A 19,554-nucleotide genomic window follows, 5' to 3' on the forward strand; every position below is an offset into this window, starting at 1 on the left:
CTAAATGCAGCAGCTAGACTCATTTTTTCTATCCAGTCGTTATTCAGACGCCTCTGCATTATGCCAGTCGCTGCATTGGCTGCCCATCCACTGCAGAACTAAATTTAAACTCCTCTACCTCACTCACAAAGCTCTGCATGGCGCAGTGCCACCATACATCGCCTCCCTACTGTCAGTACACCACCCAGCCCGCTCACTCCGATCGGCAAACACACTCAGACTAAACACCCCTGTAATACGAACCTCACATGCTCACCTACAGGACTTCACTAGAGCAGCACCCATCCTCTGGAACGCTCTACCCCAAGGCATCCGGACAATTCCCGATGCACGAAATTTCAGACGTGCCTTAAAAACGCACCTCTTCAGGGAAGCATACCAAATCTCCTGACCTAGTCCCCTGCCCCTCACTATGGTGCTCCACCCTGTTTGCCTTCTGATAAATGATCTGTACATAAAATCCCCTATTGCCTGTGTTCCCCACCCCCTGCACCTCCTGTACCACCCTCAACCCATTTGTGTCTAACCCAATGTACCTTATATTGTAATTGTTGTATTGTTTTGCATTTATCCATGCCTGAAAGCGCTGCGGAATAAGTTGGCGCCATACATATAAAGATTATTATTATTATTATTATTAAAACAAGTTATGGCTTTTGAAAAGTGCAGATGAAAATCCACCAAAAACTGTCGCCCCTTATGACCAAAATAGGCCGGGTCCTTAAGGGGTTAACCAGGCTTTGTGGTGATCAGAGATATAAGGCAGCCCAGAATACCCGTCTATGAGGGGCAGGAACCCTGGGACTGCTGTCTGTACAGGGGGACTCTGGTTGGGTCACCGCTTTAGTCATCCCAAGGCTGTTGACAGGTCAGATATTGACTCATAGGGTAACTGACTTCCAATAGGGGGCGCTGTGGGGGATTATTCCATCACTTATTTGCATAGCTTTATCCCAGAAAGCATTGTATGACCTATTAAACTTCCTGCACCCTTATGGTGCTCTCCATAAGGAGATAACATTCCACACAGACTAACAGTATAGCATTAACCCCTTATTAACCGCATCACATAAATGCACGTCATGCGGCCTCGAAGAGTATATGAAGCGGGCTCAGGAGTCTATGACCCACGGAATAAAGTGCACCCGTCACTTTTACTGCACCATGAACGCCCCTACGAAATAATAAAAAATTGGCAGAATTGTTTTTTGGGTTTTTTTCTTTTTCCATTTCACCGTATTTAGAAATTTTAAAAAGTTTTTCAGCACATCAAATGGTGCACCAAATGGTGACATTAAAAAATACAGCCCGCTCCACATAAAACAACTCTCGCGTAGCTATGGCGACAGAAAAAGAAAAAAGTGTTGACTCTTGGAAGGCCGGGCTAAAAAAAAAACAAAAATAAAAAAATCCCTGGTCTTGAAGGGGTTAAGCACGGAATGACTGCCGCGTGCATTCGTTCCTTTGAGTGGTTATTCAGCTGCTACCATAGTTTCCTCCAGGTAAAGGTGCCTTAGGGGTCAGGAAGGCTATGACATTGACTTGCAGTAATGCTGCCTTCCAATAGGTGGCGCTGTAGAGGCATTGTTTTGTTTTTGCATTTGTAAGGTGTCTCAAGAAACTCTTTTGTCATCCTTTTTCTAGATACAATTGTAAGACATCTTCAGCTGGAGAATTGTTAAGGCTGCATGGGGTTTAATTCTCTGGTTAGAAACAAATGTCTCCATTCACTGACAGCAAGCGGAGATCTTGATGCCGGCGAAAGGACTGAGTCACAGATATACTCCTTCTATATATAATGTGATAAATCCTGTTCTTTCACTTCGTAGGCCTGCGTGGATGTGAGAGCCAGCGCCATCTTCTGGAAACAGATGGAACTGGTAGACGACCTAACAGGCCAGGCCCGCATCCCTGAGTGGATCTCCACCCATCCGTCACACGGGAACAGGGCGGAGCATCTGGACAGACTCATCCCGAAGGTTGGTGGAATGAACTGCAAGTGCTTCACGAAATGACTTAGGGTTCTGCCTATTGTAACAATCAGGGCTATATAGGGGGCGCTAGTGAGTATTTCTGTCAGAGGATAAGACCTTAATGTGTGATTGGGGGTTTCGACCAGATGGAACTCTGCAGTCGGTAGAAATCTTCTGCATGAACCAACACAGCACCACTCTCCTTTGTGTGGCAGTGTCTGGTACTGCAGCTCAGACCCATTCATTTGAATGCAGCTGACCTGCAGTACCAGTCACAGCCACATGGATGTCATTGTTTTGTTGACCTCAGTCACTCCACCAGTCATGTATGTTGATGGCCCCTGTATGTCACAACCGGGAAAGCCCACTTAGACTGTTTTTTTCCGGATTCCGTGCAGAATTCAAGTACTTCTGTATCACATTGAGGTCAATTAGAAGTAGCGCTGGAGTTCGGACTTCCATTATTGACACGGAATCCACAGCAGGATGGTGTAGCATTACAGGACACGCGCTCACATGAGTGGCCCCCCATAATACCAGAGAGCCCGCCAGGACGGGACATGCTCTCCATTCTGGCCATAGAGGGGTCCGAGATGGATGCCCACTCTATAGTGCTCAGATGCCCTAATGGAACATATGAACAAGGACTCTTGAGACAACAGCATAAAGGGGTTGTGCCGGGTTTTACTGTAATCCCCTATCCACAGAATGGGGGACAACATTATGATTGGTGGGGGTCCGATAGCTAAGACCCCACCTCCGATCGAGAATGGGGCTCCCAAAGGTCCCTGCATGAGTAGAGGGGAGATTGCACAGTAGTCACTCCGCTGGAGTAGTCGCAGTACCACTCCACCCCACCCACCGCGGGAGTAGTCGCAGTAGGACCACTCCACCTTCGTTGTGGTACCCCACCCTCTGCAGTAGTCACAGCAGGACCACACTATCCTCGTTGCGGTACCCCACCCTCTGCAGTAGTCACAGTAGGACCACACTATCCTCGTTGTGGTACCCCACCCTCAGCAGTAGTTGTTGCAGCAGGATCACTCCACCCTCATTGTGGCACCCCACCCTCCGCGGGGGTAGTCGCAGTAGATAAAACTCCACCCTTGTTGTGGCACCCCCTCTGCAGGAGTAGTCGCAGTAGGACCACTCCACCCTCGCTGTGGTACCCCACCCTCCATAGGAGTAGTCGCAGTAGGACTGCTCCATCCTCATTGTGGTACCCCACCCTCCATAGGAGCAGTCGCAGTAGGACCGCTCCATCCTCGTTGTGGTACCCCATCCTCCACAGGAGTAGTCACAGTAGGACCACTTCACCCTTGTTTTTCTAGTGGTGTCTCAGACCTGAAAGCATGGCATAGTATCATGGGGGCATCTATGATCCGTGTACATAATATCTCTGTTCTCACCACCTGCGTTGTGCGTTCCCAGGACACGCTGTAAGAGCCTGATCACACGGGCGTACTTTCCATCTGTGTGCTGACTGTGTGTTTCCTGGTCAGCACACAGATCCATTATAACCAGTCGGCCCAGTCACGCAGGCGGTTTACATATGGACTGGTAAAAAAAAAATTGCAACGTGCCCTATTGTGTATTACAGACCGGAATCATGCAATCCGCACTGTCCCCGCAGCCCGTGTCTGTCCGCTGCACGGTACCCGGGCACACCTCGCATACGCCTGTATGGATGGGCCCTTACAGTGATGGCTCTTCTTTGACTCTACTCTATTGTAAGCGCTGCGGAATATGTTGGCGCTATATAAATAAAGATTACAATCCGTAGCTCTCCTGTCCCCGCCGCGGGGCGTTCTGCTCTGATCCTCCCGCTATAGAAAGTACAGCCCATCTTGCAACAAGCAAGGCCTAAAATGTAAAAAAAATCAAATAAAAAAAGGTAAATTCCCCAAACGCCGTCACGTCCTGAAGAGGTTAATTATTGCAATTAGCGTTATTGCAGTATGGATCGTTCTCTCCCCCTTTACCGCCTCGCAGTATAAGGCCGCTCTCACACCAGCGTTTTTCGTATGCGAGTAATATGCAGCCCCATGCATTTCAGCAAGGTCTCTCACATTAGTGCGTAGTGGATTTATCGCGCGCAAATTCGCCCGCTGCTCGTTCTGTTTTCGGCGTTGTAGTGCGTATTTCACTCACTTCATCACCCATCAAAGTGAATGGGCTAGGTAAAAAACACCGTACATACGCAATCATAGCATAATACTGCGGGGTTTTTTTCACGCTCACACTATGCCACCGGAAGGGGGGAAAAAATTGTGACGCGGGACTTTCGGCCCGTGAAAAAAAAAATAAAATAGCCTGTGTGAATGACTGCGTTCACTTTGTCTGCCCAACGCTAATTCGGATGGAACTCTAATGTGAAGCTCATCCGTGTGAACAAATCCTCATTTCTAGGATGTTTTTCCTGCTGTCCAGGGAGCGTCGCTGTTGTTGATTGCATTTTGGAGAGATGACTTGTGTGGAGCCGCAGAACGTCGCTTTACTGGGGGTTTTTGCATATGAATCTTTTAAAGGGCCAGCGCTGCATTGTTTGTTTGTTTTTAGATGTTGCTTTGTTTTTGAGCCCCTGACTCCACCCTAGGGATACATCCGCAGATGGATCTGCAATAAATCAGGTGAACGCACCCTAAAATAAGAAATGCAGAGGTGGCTGCTCCCCCATGTAACATACACAAAGGTCCAGGAAGCTGAGATAGGTGGACCTGTATGATGGGTGCCTCTCGCGTAAATGCTGTTTGTCAGGGAACAAGGGGGTCACCAGTGATGTGCTGACGGTCAGGATGTCAAAATATACAGCGTTGCTAGGGAAAAAATATTGCTGGCGGCCATCTTGCCATGGCGGTTCCACAGGATAAGGATCTGCAAACAGCTCCCCATATCTCAGCTTCCTGGTAGGTGTAAAAGCACCCGTACTCTCAGGAGGATTAGCATTCAAAAAAATGGCCGGATCGTTCCAATTTGAACAATAACGTTCAGTGTAAACACGGCCAGCGATCGAACGATAACGCGTTTACTTATTGTTCATTTTACGCAAGCATGAAAATCGGCGTCGGCGCGATCGCTAATCATTAGGTTAAACACGGATCATTCAGTTGTTTTCATTCGCTGGTGCAGCGAACTGAATGTCCCTTCTTTGTGTTTAAACTGACCTCCGAGAAAAATTCGTCATCGTTTGCTGGTTCGCTCGGGCGAACGATTTCTCGCTACTTTGAGTTGCCGTGTAATAACTCTGTTGCAGTGTTTGTATGCATGTACTGTTTTAATGTTCTCCAGTCACATCCAGAGCTGCATTCAAAATTCTTCTGGCTGCTGCTTTGCCAGTTAGCTCTTTACGGACAGATGCAGCGCTCACGCCTTTCCTGAAATCATGTATTGCGTTGCGCTCCAGACTGTAAGAACTTGCTTGATGTAAACACTCTGAAAATGGCGCAAAGCACCGTGCGATCTGTCCAGAAATGTATCCTGAAGAGGAAAGCAATGTAATCAATGGGTTGCAGTCAATTCTTTCTACTATCTAACGTACATGAACTGTGTTACGTCCGCCTCCAGAGCTGCATTCACCATTCTTCTGGCTGGTTAGCCCTGCGCTCGCAGCGTTCCTGGGGTCGTATAATGTGTTGTAGACGGCTATACTGGGCCTACTAAATGCCACACCTCCCAAATGGCGCACAGCGGTGTACTGGCACTTGGGATATGTTTTCACGGGGCAGAATGTCCGCAGTGGAAATTCCGGGTCAAATTCACTTCATTTCCACATCCAAAACAGTCACAATCTGCACCATTGTCTTCGGCTGTCAGCGCAGTCCTTCACCCGCGGCCTCCAGTGAGCGCAGCACCGCTAAGTAGGGGATGCGGAAGTGCCATCACCTAACCAGTGCCGCTGCGGATTTTGACTCTGTTTTACGTGTAAATACACTCTAAAGCCACGAAGCAGCGCTGACTAAGTTTGTGCAGTCCGAGAGCTAATGGAGGACGAATCTAATTTCCCCAAAAATAAGACAGTGTCTTATATTAATTTTGGTTCAAAAAGGTTTAACCTTTTTACATGTATACCTGCCTGGACACTATTTAAATTGACCTTTTTAATTAACTGTTAGCAGGGCTTAATTTAGGAGTAGGGCTTATATTTCAAGCATCTTCAAAAAGCCTGAAAAATCATTTTGCATCCTCAAAAATTCTGGAAAATCATGCTATGTCTTATTTTCAGGGTATGTCTTATTTTCAGGGAAACAGGGTAATTAGGCCGGTCTCGCACAACTGGATTTGCATTGCGGATTTTGTGATCGTATGATCCGCGGTAATACACTTAGCAATCAAATACATTGGATTACACAGATCCGCTCACATCATGCGGACAGAATTACGTAATCCGCTCACGGAAAATAGAACGCAGCATGTTCTATTTCACCACGGAATCTGTGACCAGAGAGTCCATTACATTGCGTACGGGCTACGGGTTCCCGCGTCATGGTTAAGCAACAGTCCCCAAAGTACAAAAACACCCACTGTACTGCACATGACCACCTACGTGAGTACACGGTGATATGCAATACATTACGTGGTCGTACGCAGGGTCACCGGCCCGGCTCACCGCTGCAGGCGACCTGTTCACATGAGCCTGGCCTTAGGCTGCAGCTCTAGATGTAACTGCTGTACAAATATACATGTTTGTTTCAATCCTTTCCGGATCTCTGCTTGCTGTCAGTGAATGGGGATAAGCTTGTCAGGATTCTGCTGGGCTCACCGCTGCAGGCGACCTGTTCACATGAGCCTGGCCTTAGGCTGCAGCTCTAGATGTAACTGCTGTACAAATATACATGTTTGTTTCAATCCTTTCCGGATCTCTGCTTGCTGTCAGTGAATGGGGATAAGCTTGTCAGGATTCTGCTGGGCTCACCGCTGCAGGCGACCTGTTCACATGAGCCTGGCCTTAGGCTGCAGCTCTAGATGTAACTGCTGTACAAATATACATGTTTGTTTCAATCCTTTCCCTCCTTTCCGGATCTCTGCTTGCTGTCAGTGAATGGGGATAAGCTTGTCAGGATGTATTTTTCGATGGGTTTCCTTTTCTTATGTCAGTGTTTTTGCAGTCTCTACCTTACGAGATCTTGCGTTGCAATTCTATAGCTTCAGTCCCAGTTAAGAAGCGTCCAGCCTGCTAGCAGCGAGCGTAATATCAGAAATTTGCGCGTCCGCTTCCTTAATCAGCTGTTCTTTCTCTCGGCAAGGCAGGCAAGCGGCCTAATAATAAGACAGAGGAGCGGATCGCTGCGTTTCCTTGTGGCTGAGCCGAGGAACGGCTGTGAATACAGATATAATTGGATGTACATGTGGATCCGCTTCAATTGATCTGACTAAGCCCGTACACTTGTGATGTGGGCACACGGTAATCGCTTCCCTTGCAGACGGCGGTAATCTCTGCGGCTGCACGCTGTCACACTCCTTCCACTCTGCTACACTAAATATGCAGGAACTTTCATGCTTCACTGACGTTCAAAGGTTCAGAGTCGAAAATTTCAATACCGGTTATTATACGATTCATCCTTAATGGAGGGAAATCATTGCTGCCTGACCGTCTCTGCACAGCAGCACATGACTGTAAAGATCCCCTCCAGGCTCCTCCTCCTCCTTGATGAGGCCCCTCCTCCTCCTCGTCATTTTATAATCCTTTCTTCCTTACTTGTCATTATAATCGTTCTCTTTTTGCTCTAATTTAACCCTCTTTCCATGCACTGATTTTCTGCTATGCTTGTGCTTATACAAAGGAAGTAGAGATGCAGTGTAAAGCAGGGAGGACAAACGGCAGCTATTTAGATATGTATAACCTGCCCTGCTATACTTGAACTTTTACATCTGTTTCCTATATATAGGACATATCATAGAGCAGTGATGGCGAACCTTGTAGAGAACGAGTGCCCAAAGTGCAACCCGAAACCCACTTATTTATCGCAAAGTGCCAACACGTCAGGGGGCGGGGCTTATCACGATTTTACCCCCGTTGTTTTAAAAAAAGACAGGGCTGTTTCAAAACAGACAGCGTGCAGATTGTGACTGCTTTTTGGATGCGGAAATGCAGCAGAATTTGCGAGCATTTCTGCCACGTGTAAACATACCCCAGTGGTAATAAGAGACCCCCACAGCGGCCCCAGCAGTAATAATGACCCCCTACAGCGGCCCCAGCGGTAATAATGACCCCCTACAGTGGCCCCAGCGGTAATAATTACATTCCACAGCGACCTCAGCTGTAATAGTGACATCCCACAGCGGCCGCAGCTGTAATAGCGACATCCCACAGCGACCCCAGCTGTAATAGTGACATCCCACAGTGGCTCCAGTAGTAATAGTGACATCCCACAGTGGCTCCAGTAGTAATAGTGACATCCCACAGTGGCTCCAGTAGTAATAGTGACATCCCACAGCAGTCCCAGTAGTAATAGTGACTCCCACAGCGGCCCCCAGCAGTAATAGTGACATCCCACAGTGGTGCCCAGTAGTAATAGCGACATCCCACAGTGGTGCCCAGTAGTAATAGCGACATCCCACAGTGGTGACCGGTAGTAATAGCGACATCCCACAGTGGTGCCTAGTAGTAATAGTGACATACCACAGCGGCCCCCAGTAGTAATAGTGCTCCCCTGAGACCCACATACTTATTCCTCCTCTTCATTGAAGCGCCGCTCCTACTCTGCTCGGCGCTGTTGCTAGCACTGATCCCAGGTGCGCACTGTCATGTCAGTGTGCTGCCGGATGCCTCCTTCCCTGCTCTTGCGAAATCAAAGAGGAGACATCAGGGTAGGAAGGAAGAGGATCCTGGCGCACACTGACGTCACAGTGTGCGCCGGGATCAGCACCGCTAGCAGAGCAGCTGAGTGAATACTGGCAGGGGAGCCAGGGTCCCTGCTTGTATTCACTACCGTGGTGAGCGGCCGGCGGTTCTGCGTGCCAGCAGGGAGGGCTCTGTGTGCCGCCTCTGGCACACGTGCCATAGGTTCGGCACTGCTGTCATAGAAGGAGACAACTTTGCATGCACACCCCCTGTGTAGATTAGCTCCTCCCCCTGATAAATAATAAAGGGGAAGAGTCGGAACCAGGAGTGGGAGCAGCAAGAACGTGCGCTGACATATCCGTGCTTTAGGCGCTATTCGCATGGACGGGGTTAACGAGGCTGGAATAAGTGATAAATGTCTGATCAGTGAGGGTCTCGCCAATGAGACCCTCTCTGATCCTGAAAATGGGGTTCCCGTACCCTCCTCCTCCACTGCAGCGAGGAGGGGATTGAACGGAGCAGCGGTCGCGCACATGTGGTGTCGCTCCATTCATTTTAAATAGGACTACCGGAGATAGTCGAGCGCTTTACTTGACTACTTCCGTCAGCCCCGTTGAAATGAATGGAGTGGGACTGCGCATGTGCGACCGGCGCTCCTGCAATCGGACGTCACTGCGGGGGGTGTAGTGACGAGAAGAGGGTGACGTGGGATCCCCGTTCTCGAGATTGGTGGGGGTCTCACTAGTAAGACCGCCACCAATCAGAATTTTATCGCCAGTCATTCATATATGCGATTTGCGTCTTTTCTTCACGGGACGATGGTCTCCGCTTACAAGAGTGCAGCACGTCCTATTATAGTGCGTTCACCGAAATCACCATAGAAGTCAATGGGTGCATGAAAAAAACGGAATGCGCTCACATGGCGCACGCGCTCTCTGTGTTTCTTCTTATGCACCCGTTGACTTGAATGGGTGTTTTTGGTTTTCTGCAGATTGTGACTTACGTCTCATCAATTGAGCCACCTTACGGGGGCGAATGTTTGGCGCACGTGTAAAGTGGATTACACTCGGATGACACTCGTACGTTAAATATGTAACAACAATTGATATAAATGTCGCGTGCTGTACGCTCGCAGGGAAGCTTTTCTTTGACTGAAATCGCACTCATCCGTGTGGAGAAGGCCTTACGTTAACGCCCGCTTACTGCACTGGCTCCATGAGGGCAGCTGACTGGGGAAGGGTCATACCGGTACCCACACAGCTAGTTGTCGGGACCGTTAACCCTTTAACTCATCCCATTGTTAAAAAGATCTTTTCAGCCTCAGTTTCTTTGGGTCTATCCAAATTTTGTATTTTAGCTGACATTGGGCATATGTGCCACAGTAACGCCCATTGCGGAATATATACATTGGCCTCTCATGCACCCGCATGAGTCAAAAGTGTCTTTCTCCACGGTGAGTCACAGAAAAGTAGTCCGGCACCGCACTCTTATGGAAGCTGTCTAAAGGAAAAATCTGTCTTTGTTGCCCATAGCAACCAATCACAGCGCAGCTTTTAATTTACCTTAGCAGTATAAGGAATGAAAGCTGCGCTGCGATTGGTTACTATGGGCATCACACCTTTATGAAGGCAGCCTAAAAGAGCATCTGTCCTGGTTACCCGTAGCAACCAATCACAGCACAGCTTTCATTTTACCTTAGCAGTATAAGAAATAGCAACCAATCACAACTCGGCTTTCATTTTACCTCAGCAGGGCACCACACTCTGAAAGCTGTCTAAATCTTTGTTGCCCCTAGCAACCAATCACAGCGCAGCTTTCATTTCTTTTACTGCTGAAGTAAAATGAAAGCTGCGCTGTGATTGGTTGCTATGGGCAACCAAGAAAGATCTTTTAGGATCAGTCATAAGTGTGTGGTGCTCATAGCAACCAATCACAGCGCAGCTTTCATTTCTAATACTGCTGAGGTAAAATGAAAGCTGTGCTGTGATTGGTTTATTTGGGGCATTAAGACAGATTTTCTTTTAGGCAGCTTTCATAAGAGAGTGCTGCTGGGCTACTTTTCTGTGACCCACAGTGCAGTAAATACTGTGCCAATATATGCCTGTATACGGTTGTGTTTACTGTATACGGAATATCGTCTGCTACACCTTTCCTGTACGGAGGGATACAGTGAAAAACTGTTACAGCGCGACATACGTTATTTATAGTGGAAGTCAGCGGCCGTTATCTGCCTATAATACAGCGACTTATGTATAAGGGAGCGTTCACACAGCGTTACTGTACACGCTGCTGAAAGCACGGAGCCCCCGAGCGGCGCTACACTGCGAGTACAATAGCGCTGTGTGAACGCTACCTAACTAAGATGGAAGCAAAAAGCGAAATGTGAATGTGGCTTTAGGTGTATGTTTCTGGGAAAGCTGGGTGACAGCCAATATGGATGTCCGTACGGCTCCTGCTGTTGTCACCCAGCTTTCTTACAGTCCCTCATAGAACGTCTTTCTAGCTATGAGGTGCCATTATAGTGAGAGAGGACTTCCACTCAGGAGGCTGGGAGAGCCGGGTCCACCCCCGTGTGAGCGGCATCTGCAGCCCTTAAAGGGGTTGTCCAGCATGAGGAAAAAAAACATGTCTGTCTTCTTCCAAAAACAACGCCGCAGCTGTCCACAGTGTGCGCTTTTGTAACTCAGCCACAATGGAGCTGAGCTGCAATACCAGATACAACCCCAGATAAAGTGTGGCGCTGTTTTTGGAAGAGAGCAGCCATCATCTCGCCACAAAGCAGCAGAGGTTTCTATGAAGACGTCTCCGTCTCCCAGACTCATCCCCTTTATGAATATTGAGTTCCTCAGGAGTAAAGTGGAGTCGTCTCCCTCTGTTGTTATACCGCTTCCATCCGTCATTCCTCTCCTTCCACCTGGCGTAACATACAGCGCGTCCTCCCCGCTCGTTGCGGCCGCGTCTGTCACATCCATCACGTCTGGCGGCAGGATCTTTGGTCATGTATTGATATAAGGAGAGGAAGCTTCTGCATCTTTAATGCGCTCACCATTATTTAAACATGGAGCCGTCTCTTGGCAACCACCAAGTTCCTGAAATAGACGTCCGCTGAGGCCGTGTCTTCCCTGGGCGCGGCCGCCAGTTTTCCGCGCATGTTTTATCCGTATGTGAATGGCAAGTTTTCTGCTGTACACCTAAAGGGCTTTTCCGAGACTTGGGGCGCTTTTACATGGGCAATCTGTCCGGCAACAGATGTCAGACGGGTCGTCCCAGCGTCGTTCCTGGGCTTTTACACAAGCACGGGCATCGCTGACTGAACACGGGTGGATTGGGGCCGAGGGGATCATTTCAGCCCAGCCGCCTCCATTCGCAGTGAAGCCGGGATCACCCGGGCGGACTGGATTCCACATGTGGGAGGCCCACAGCGGATTCCGGCTGTAAGCCTGGCCAGAGACGCCTGCGTACCGTTTTTTTTCTTGTATTACGGATGACCGCGGCAGTTCGCCGTCGGTCATGCACGGTATCGGTTTTTTTTTTAATATTTGTATTTCCCACTCTGTTGCTTAACAATGACACAGGTACCCTCGCCCAATACGCAATGCTAATGGAGGCCGTCTTCACAGAATCCACAGCAAAATAGAGCATGCTGCGATTTTTTTCTCTGTTTACAGAATACGCAATTTATATCCGCGAGTGTAAAAGAAAAAGCGAATTTACGTGCTTTTCAATTCTGCCGAAGATCTTTCGTGCGGACGCCGATCACGGATCCTGTGTGAGCCCGGCCTAAGCAGGGAGTCGTTCATAAGTGAACGGCCGCCTGTTTACACGGAACGATACGTCGTCCAGTCGTTGCATGCATTTACACTGAACCATATTCGTTAAAATTCTCGCTGAATCGTGGGAATCTGAAAGATTCCATGTAAGCAGCGGACGTTTAAAAAATCGTTAAAATGAGCGAACATTTACGATAATCGTTCAGCCTAAACAAGAGCCAACAACCCAATCATAATCGGTATAAAAACCATTGTTGGCTCATTCACTTATCGTTCGGTTTGAACAGCGCTCATTCATTTTTTCTCATTCAGCGAATGTGAAAGACTGAATGATTTCTCATTTGAACGAGCCAACTTGTATAACTGGACTGTACAAGCGAAGGCGGATGTCATGTGTTCGTTAAAACGTTAAGGCAGGGTTCACACAGGGCGGATTCCCGTCGGAAGTCTCGCGGTTTGGCCGCAGCAAAAACCGCGAGATTTCCGCCGGGAGAACCGCCGGGGTTTAAGCCGCGGCGACTTTGAAGCGGCCCGGCCGCATGCTTTTCCGTTGCGGCCAGCGCTCCCATAGAGGAGAGCGCGGCCGTAACATAAATAAACAAAAATCCGAAAGTAAACAGGCATGCTCAATCTTTGGAAACCGCGGCGGCCGCAGCCGCGGTTTCAGCCGGATTTCCCGCTGCAGATTAGCCGTCCCGTGTGGACGAGGTTTCTGAGAAACCTCGTCCACATGGCTGGCTAATCCCGAGATTAGCGGCCGCGGCAAATCTGCCCTGTGTGAATGCAGCCTAAATCGACTCATCTAAAAGGGCCCTAAGATATTGAAGATCTATCAACATGATGCATACATCTATACTACGGCACTAACAACCAATCAGGTTGAATCAGAGAACCCAAACAACCAATCAGGTTGCTGGAATTCTGAATCAGAACCAATGAGGTTGCTGGAATTGCTCCATAGTACTGAGCTTGAGCGTAATATAGATATATACCATCAGGATAGGTCATCAGTAGTAGATCAGTGGGGGTCGGTCCTCTGCTTGCAACTCCCCTCCAATCAACTGCTTGACTCAGTGCCGCGGCTCCTTTCTTCTCAGGCATGTGACGTCCTTTTCATTGGTCGCATGGCCTGAGACCAGTTCAGTCACATTCAAGTGAATGGCATTGAGCTGCTATACCAGGCACCGCCACTATACAATCTAGGGCGCTGTGCCTGGCACGCATTGAATTGACCGTCTAGGTCACTTAGGTCCATGCGAAGAGGATCTTAAGCATAGATACATCAGTGCCTCCGAGGTGCAGTTTGCACGTTCTATCTGCTCCCTCCTCCGGCTTCTGTTCTCCTTCCTTTTTATTGGTCGGGGGGAAGGGCTAATCTCAATTGAGGCTGTCCATTCAAAGTTGTGTTCCCCTACGATATGTCCTATACATAGGGAAGAGATGTAAAAGTGCACATATATCCTGTGGATTCTGCATGTCCAAGCACAGGCTGCTTCTCTCATAATCCCTGCTTAGCATTGTATATCCACTTCCCCTCGCCAATCAGCTGTTTGAAGAGACCTCAATGCCTGATTCAGTGTACCAGGTACAGCGCTGTACGTTGTATAGTGGCAGTGCAAGATTTAGCAGTTCAATCCCATGGACTTCAATTGAAGAATGAAAGGTGAAGAAATTGAATAATGCAACTTACTTCACGGAGGCGCCTATGGCACAGGCGCCTCCTGATCCCGGGTGGCGTATCAAGTGGTAGTATACACCGGCGGTAATAAGAAGTTCCACGGTTTAATAAAATACAATACACAACGCGTTTCGGCCGAATGGCCTTTTTCAAGTGTATGAGATACAAACAAATATTCAGATATATATATATATACAAACGATTATCCTTCAAACAAGCGAAAGTGATTGATAATCGCTTGGTCAAAACGCGAGCCAACGACCGAACGATCAACGAGAATCGTTTTCTTTTCGCTTGCTCATTTTCTGCAGGCGTAAAAATTATCGTTAGCTCGTTCGTTTATCGTTCGGTTTAAACAGCAGTTGTTCGCATTCGCTCATACAGGGAATATAGAGACTGAACGATGCTCCTTTGAAGGAGCCAACAATGTGTCTGCCTGTGTAAACGGGCCGCACGCGAGCGAACAAGTCGGCGATGACGTCACTTGTTTGTTTAAACGAGAACCGCCTAGTTTAAAAGCAGCCTAAGAGCTGAAAATCAATTCCTCATTACAGCCTCACTTACGGATCTCGCTGAACAACTCGTGTTTCCTGTGAATGGATGGGGGCGCGCCCGGGAGAGATCGCCAGTGCGTTACACCTCCATCCTCTGAACGACTGTTGCTCCTGTGTGAAAGCGGGAAACTGTGAAAGCGCAGGAGCGATGATCGCTGGGATGTTGTTGCCCAACTAGAGATCCCTTCTGGTCGCCCGCCTCCATTTAGAGTAAACGGGCAGTATTTCATAGATGGGCGATGTCTGTTTACATGGGCAACAGTCGTTTAGATTTTAGGTGAGCTGAAACCCAAGCCACTCTGACAAGAGTCTCGCTGAACAATCAGTTGAGCGACTTTCAACCCGTGTAAAAGTATCCTTACGGTGGCTTTACATGGCCTGATCGTCCTAATAATCGCTCGAAAGAGTCAATGCCAACAGTCGTTCCGTCTAATAAGGTGACAGGCTATAATACAGTCATTAGTCTTTTTTATTTGAGCTCACCTAAAAATAGTCACTGGATTATCAAAAATCGTCTGGCGTAAAGTTAGTCATTTGCAATTTGCATGGAGATTCCCCGTACGAATGATATCGCAGCAAACAACTAATGAACAATCATCGCTCTGTATAAAAACTTTCAAACAACCATCATTCGTACGCTTCAATGACTTTTCTAAGTGACTATCTGAACAATAGTTGTTCCGTGCAAAGGAATCTGCAGTTTCTACATACAGTGATATGTAGAAGCTGCAGCAGACAAACAGTGCAAAATTTTTAATCCGACCCTATTGCAAAAATGGTTGTCAGGCCAAAATCCATGCATTTAAGTGGAAAAAAATGCTGACCCCCCCCCCCCCCCCCAAAGTGTCTATAGCCTTTTAAGCCATTGAAAAGCTATTCAGAGGGCAAATAATCATTTTCTGAACGCCACCTTAAACTTTGCTGCATCCGTAGATATATAGGGCACGCTACAAGCCAATACGTAAGACTAAACATCCGCTCCATCCCAACGTGCAGGGATCATCAGAGCTGTCATAGGGGCGCAGTATCCAACCACAGAACATGCAGCAGGACATTTACCGGACGGCTGAGTGCGCAGCTTCCCGGCGAGATGTGACGGGTTTATACTGTGTAATGTGGCGTGTCATATTTTGTTACAATATAACTGTAAGCATCCCACCCATCCCCCTCTTCTTCTGCCGTCTGGAGGGCACTTAGTAGTCAATTGCATGTGTAGGATGGCGCAGGAGCCTCGGGGGATTACAAATTGGGAATATTACATTTGTGTCTAATCCTGAGGACGTTTACTACTCCTATTATACGGTTTCCTGATTAACGCTCTCCATGTTTATTAAACACCATTAATATCCTTTATAACTGCCCCGAACGGCGGTCACGGGCGGCTGCATAATCCTGACTCTCTCTGCCGCTCGGTCGCCAGCTGCAACCAAGCGACAGAACATTGAAGGACATTTTGAGTTTTCGTGCGACCGGGATGATTTCACAGTTCATTTCTCCTTGAAATCTCCCATCGCTGATGCAGCTGTCAGCGCCACTCCGGAAAAAAAGAAGTCACATTCAGACGTATTCAACAACTCATGCAGCTTAAAGAAGGGCTCCGCCCAGTGCGAACATCCGCTGATACAACCATGGAGATAGTGGCAGAGGGATGTGTCGCTGTTATTTACGTGGAACGAGAGTGAGAGTATTTATTTTGCTTTAGTTCATTTTTAGGTGACTTTACACGCAACAGCTATCATTCGAATAGTTGCTCAACACGGCGAATGTAAGCGACAGTTGTTTCGTGTAATCGTGGCTACAAACCGAGCGACTAGCGAGAATTCATTCACTGGTCGCTTTGTTTCAGCTCACTGAAAAATAGTCGCTAGTTGATTTAATTATCGTCTGCGTAAACAACTAGCCAACATAGAGGTCTATGGGAGGTGCCCAAATGTGCACTCAATGCACACGCAAATGCACTCACTATGCATATGGACCTTGTAAGGCTAAATAGCTATTTACATCGGGCTTGGTAGTGTCCCGTGAGCTAAAAAAAAAAAACTCTGCGTGCGCAAAAAGTACAGTAAAATGCAACGATAGGAATGCAAAAAAGCCTTGTTTACGGCGCAAATACACTAGGGCCCGTCTGACACGAGCGGATATCTATTGCAGAATCCATAGCCGGCGTCCGCACGAAGGATCCGCAGCAATTGGCATGCATTCAATAGTATGTAGAATCGTTTTTGCCTTCACACTCACGGAAACGAATTGTGTATTCCGCGAGCGGGAAAAAAATCGTGGCATGCTATAGTTTACCGTGGCCAGCCTCCATTGAAGTCGACCGACCCATAGCGAATCCGAAATTGCGTATGGGCCGCGGGTACCCGTGTCATCGCATAGCGACAGTGCAGGAAAAACAAATATTTAAAGAAAAGGTCTGTAGTGTGTCGTCAGCGTCTGCGATCCTCCACAGTACAGAAAAAGCATGTACAGGGAATCTCCGCCCGGGGTCACTGCCATGCGGAATCCGGATTGTTTGCGTGAGCCCGACCTAAAGCATGCGCATCTGTGTATACTCTCGAGTGAAGCTGTTCTAAGGCCTCATGTCCACTGGGAAATTCGGGACCACGCAGATTGTCCATGCAGAATCCCACAGCAGGTCCCTCCTTTCCCGCAGACATGAGGCCTGAAAATCAGATTTCTCTTACCTGTCCGGACACTGCGGATCTGCCCTCCATCGCGGCCGGATCTTCTTCGGATGTGCTCGGCATGATGGCAGTGTGCTGCACTCACGCATCGGGCACGTCTTTTTCTATTTTGAACTCCTGCTCTCCCGCGGCACAGCAGAAATACAGCCGCGGGTGTCCAATGCATCACTATGGGCGCGGATCATGCGTGCGGGACACCCGCACAGATTTACTAAATCCATTTTGCTAGTGGACATGAGGCCTAAGGGTCCATTTAGACATGATGATTGGGAGTGCTTCAGCACCCGACAGCCGTCCCAGCGATTCATCACTCCAGTGCTCTCACACGGGAGCAATAATCGCTCGGGGAATGGAGGCGGAGCTCGCTTCTGACCGCCGGCCTCCATTCACAGTCCACAGGCCAGTCATTATTTGGTTTGTATGCCAGCATAAACTGAACGATAAATAATAAGCAGTCAGATTATGGCGTCATTCAGTGACTGGCAGCATTTATACTGAATGATTATCGTTCAGATTCGCACCATCCAGCAAGAATCTGAATGGTAATCGCTCCGTGTAAAAGAGCCCTAAGTCAGGTAGGTCAGTGAACAACTGCTCTATTTACCTGCAGTTTTCATGCGTGTACAACACGTTTTTTGCTGTAAAACCATGTGATTTGCATCAGATTTACATCCATTTTTCACACATGTGGAAAAAAAAAAGCTTGTGGTTCCATTAATAAAATGCTTTAAAAACGCTTTGCATTCGCACGCAAATCAGACTTCTTGCGATTGCAATGGATTTTCTAAACACTCACAGTTAAAACAATCGTCGATTTTTGAAGAAAAATCACACAAAAATAGGACGTGCAGCAAATGTTAAACCATGGACCATCAGTAGAGATGAGCGGGCGTACTCGGTTCGGGTGTTTTTGAACTCGAGCACCGCTTTTTCCGAGTAACTCACTACTCAGACGAAAAGATTCGGGGGGCGGCGTGGTGGAGCGGGGGGTAGCAGTGGGGAACAGGGGGGAGCTCTCTCCCCTCCCCACTCCCCTCTGCAACCCCCCGCTCACCCCGGCGCCCCCCGAATCTTTTCGTCCAAGTAGTGAGTTACTCGGAAAAAGCAATGCTCGAGTGCAAAAACACCCGAACCGAGTACACTCGCTCATCTCTAACCATCAGTTCACATGAATAATTGTTTGTGTGAATGAACCCATTCAAATGAATGTTTTTCTTTTCGTCTAAATTCTGTCCATCTCGGAATCGGACAGAACGCACACGGCAAAGTCACCCGTGTGACTACAACATTAATTACATGTCTTATAATCTAATCCCAGCCAGAGCTGCAATCAGAATTCTGCAGGGTACAGGACCGCACAGGGTGGGAACGGGATCGGGATCCAGGTAAGTACATTAAATAGACGCCCGGAATTCTCAGGATCTTCCGTACGAACACAGTGACATCGCTGCTGATACAAAAGTGATATCTTAAAACCCTTCTGTGTTTTTTCTTTTGTTCCCATGTTAAAGCCCATTTACTCTTTTTCAGGCCATTAAGCTGAGGGAGTCGTGTAACTGCCCGGAGCTCCCTTGTGTTGACCCCAGATTAGTTTTCGAGATGAGCATGAAGGATCTACTGCAGAACCACCGAGGTGCAGAAAACAAGGTGACAACCGGCGCTGTCAATCCTCTGCAGGTGAATGACAGAGTCGCCATCACAGCCACCACCGGAGGAGACTAGCGACGTGTTCAACTTGTCACAAAGTTCTAGACTATTGGTTGGTCCATTTCAGAATCTGTTTAGTGATGGGAGCTCTGTTTCTCTGATGCCATAGCGTTAAGAGGAATGTGTCATCAGAAAATGATGTGTTTATATAAATCATGGTTTTTGGTAAACAAATTTTAAACTTTTTGGTCGTCTTTTTTTCTTAATTTTCGACACTTAAAAAAAAAAACAAATTCTAAAATCCTGCAGTTTTCACACCAACCGCTGAGCCTCAAAATAGTCTGACGCTTCCTGTTCTGTAGAACAAACCTCTCAGCTGTCATCACTATTGAAGATGGTCACAGCTCACCTCCTCCACTCACTGCACAGGTCATAGAGAATGCCCACAACATTCTCCTATTGAG

The 19,554-nt window shown here is 48.0% G+C and overlaps 1 protein-coding gene across 1 annotated transcript in view; it reads left to right on the plus strand.

Moving 5' to 3' along the window:
- OMA1 (OMA1 zinc metallopeptidase) overlaps positions 1–19,342 on the plus strand; it is a 66,011-nt gene extending 46,669 nt beyond the window's left edge. The window contains exons 8-9 of the mRNA XM_066597763.1: positions 1,830–1,979; positions 18,974–19,342. Of these exons, the coding sequence (XP_066453860.1) occupies positions 1,830–1,979; positions 18,974–19,165 (342 nt within the window). The 3' untranslated portion in view covers positions 19,166–19,342. The remainder of the gene's footprint in view (positions 1–1,829; positions 1,980–18,973) is intronic.
- Positions 19,343–19,554: the final 212 nt, after the last annotated feature.

This window comes from Eleutherodactylus coqui, chromosome 3, assembly GCF_035609145.1.
Source record: "Eleutherodactylus coqui strain aEleCoq1 chromosome 3, aEleCoq1.hap1, whole genome shotgun sequence".
NCBI lineage: Eukaryota > Metazoa > Chordata > Amphibia > Anura > Eleutherodactylidae > Eleutherodactylus > Eleutherodactylus coqui.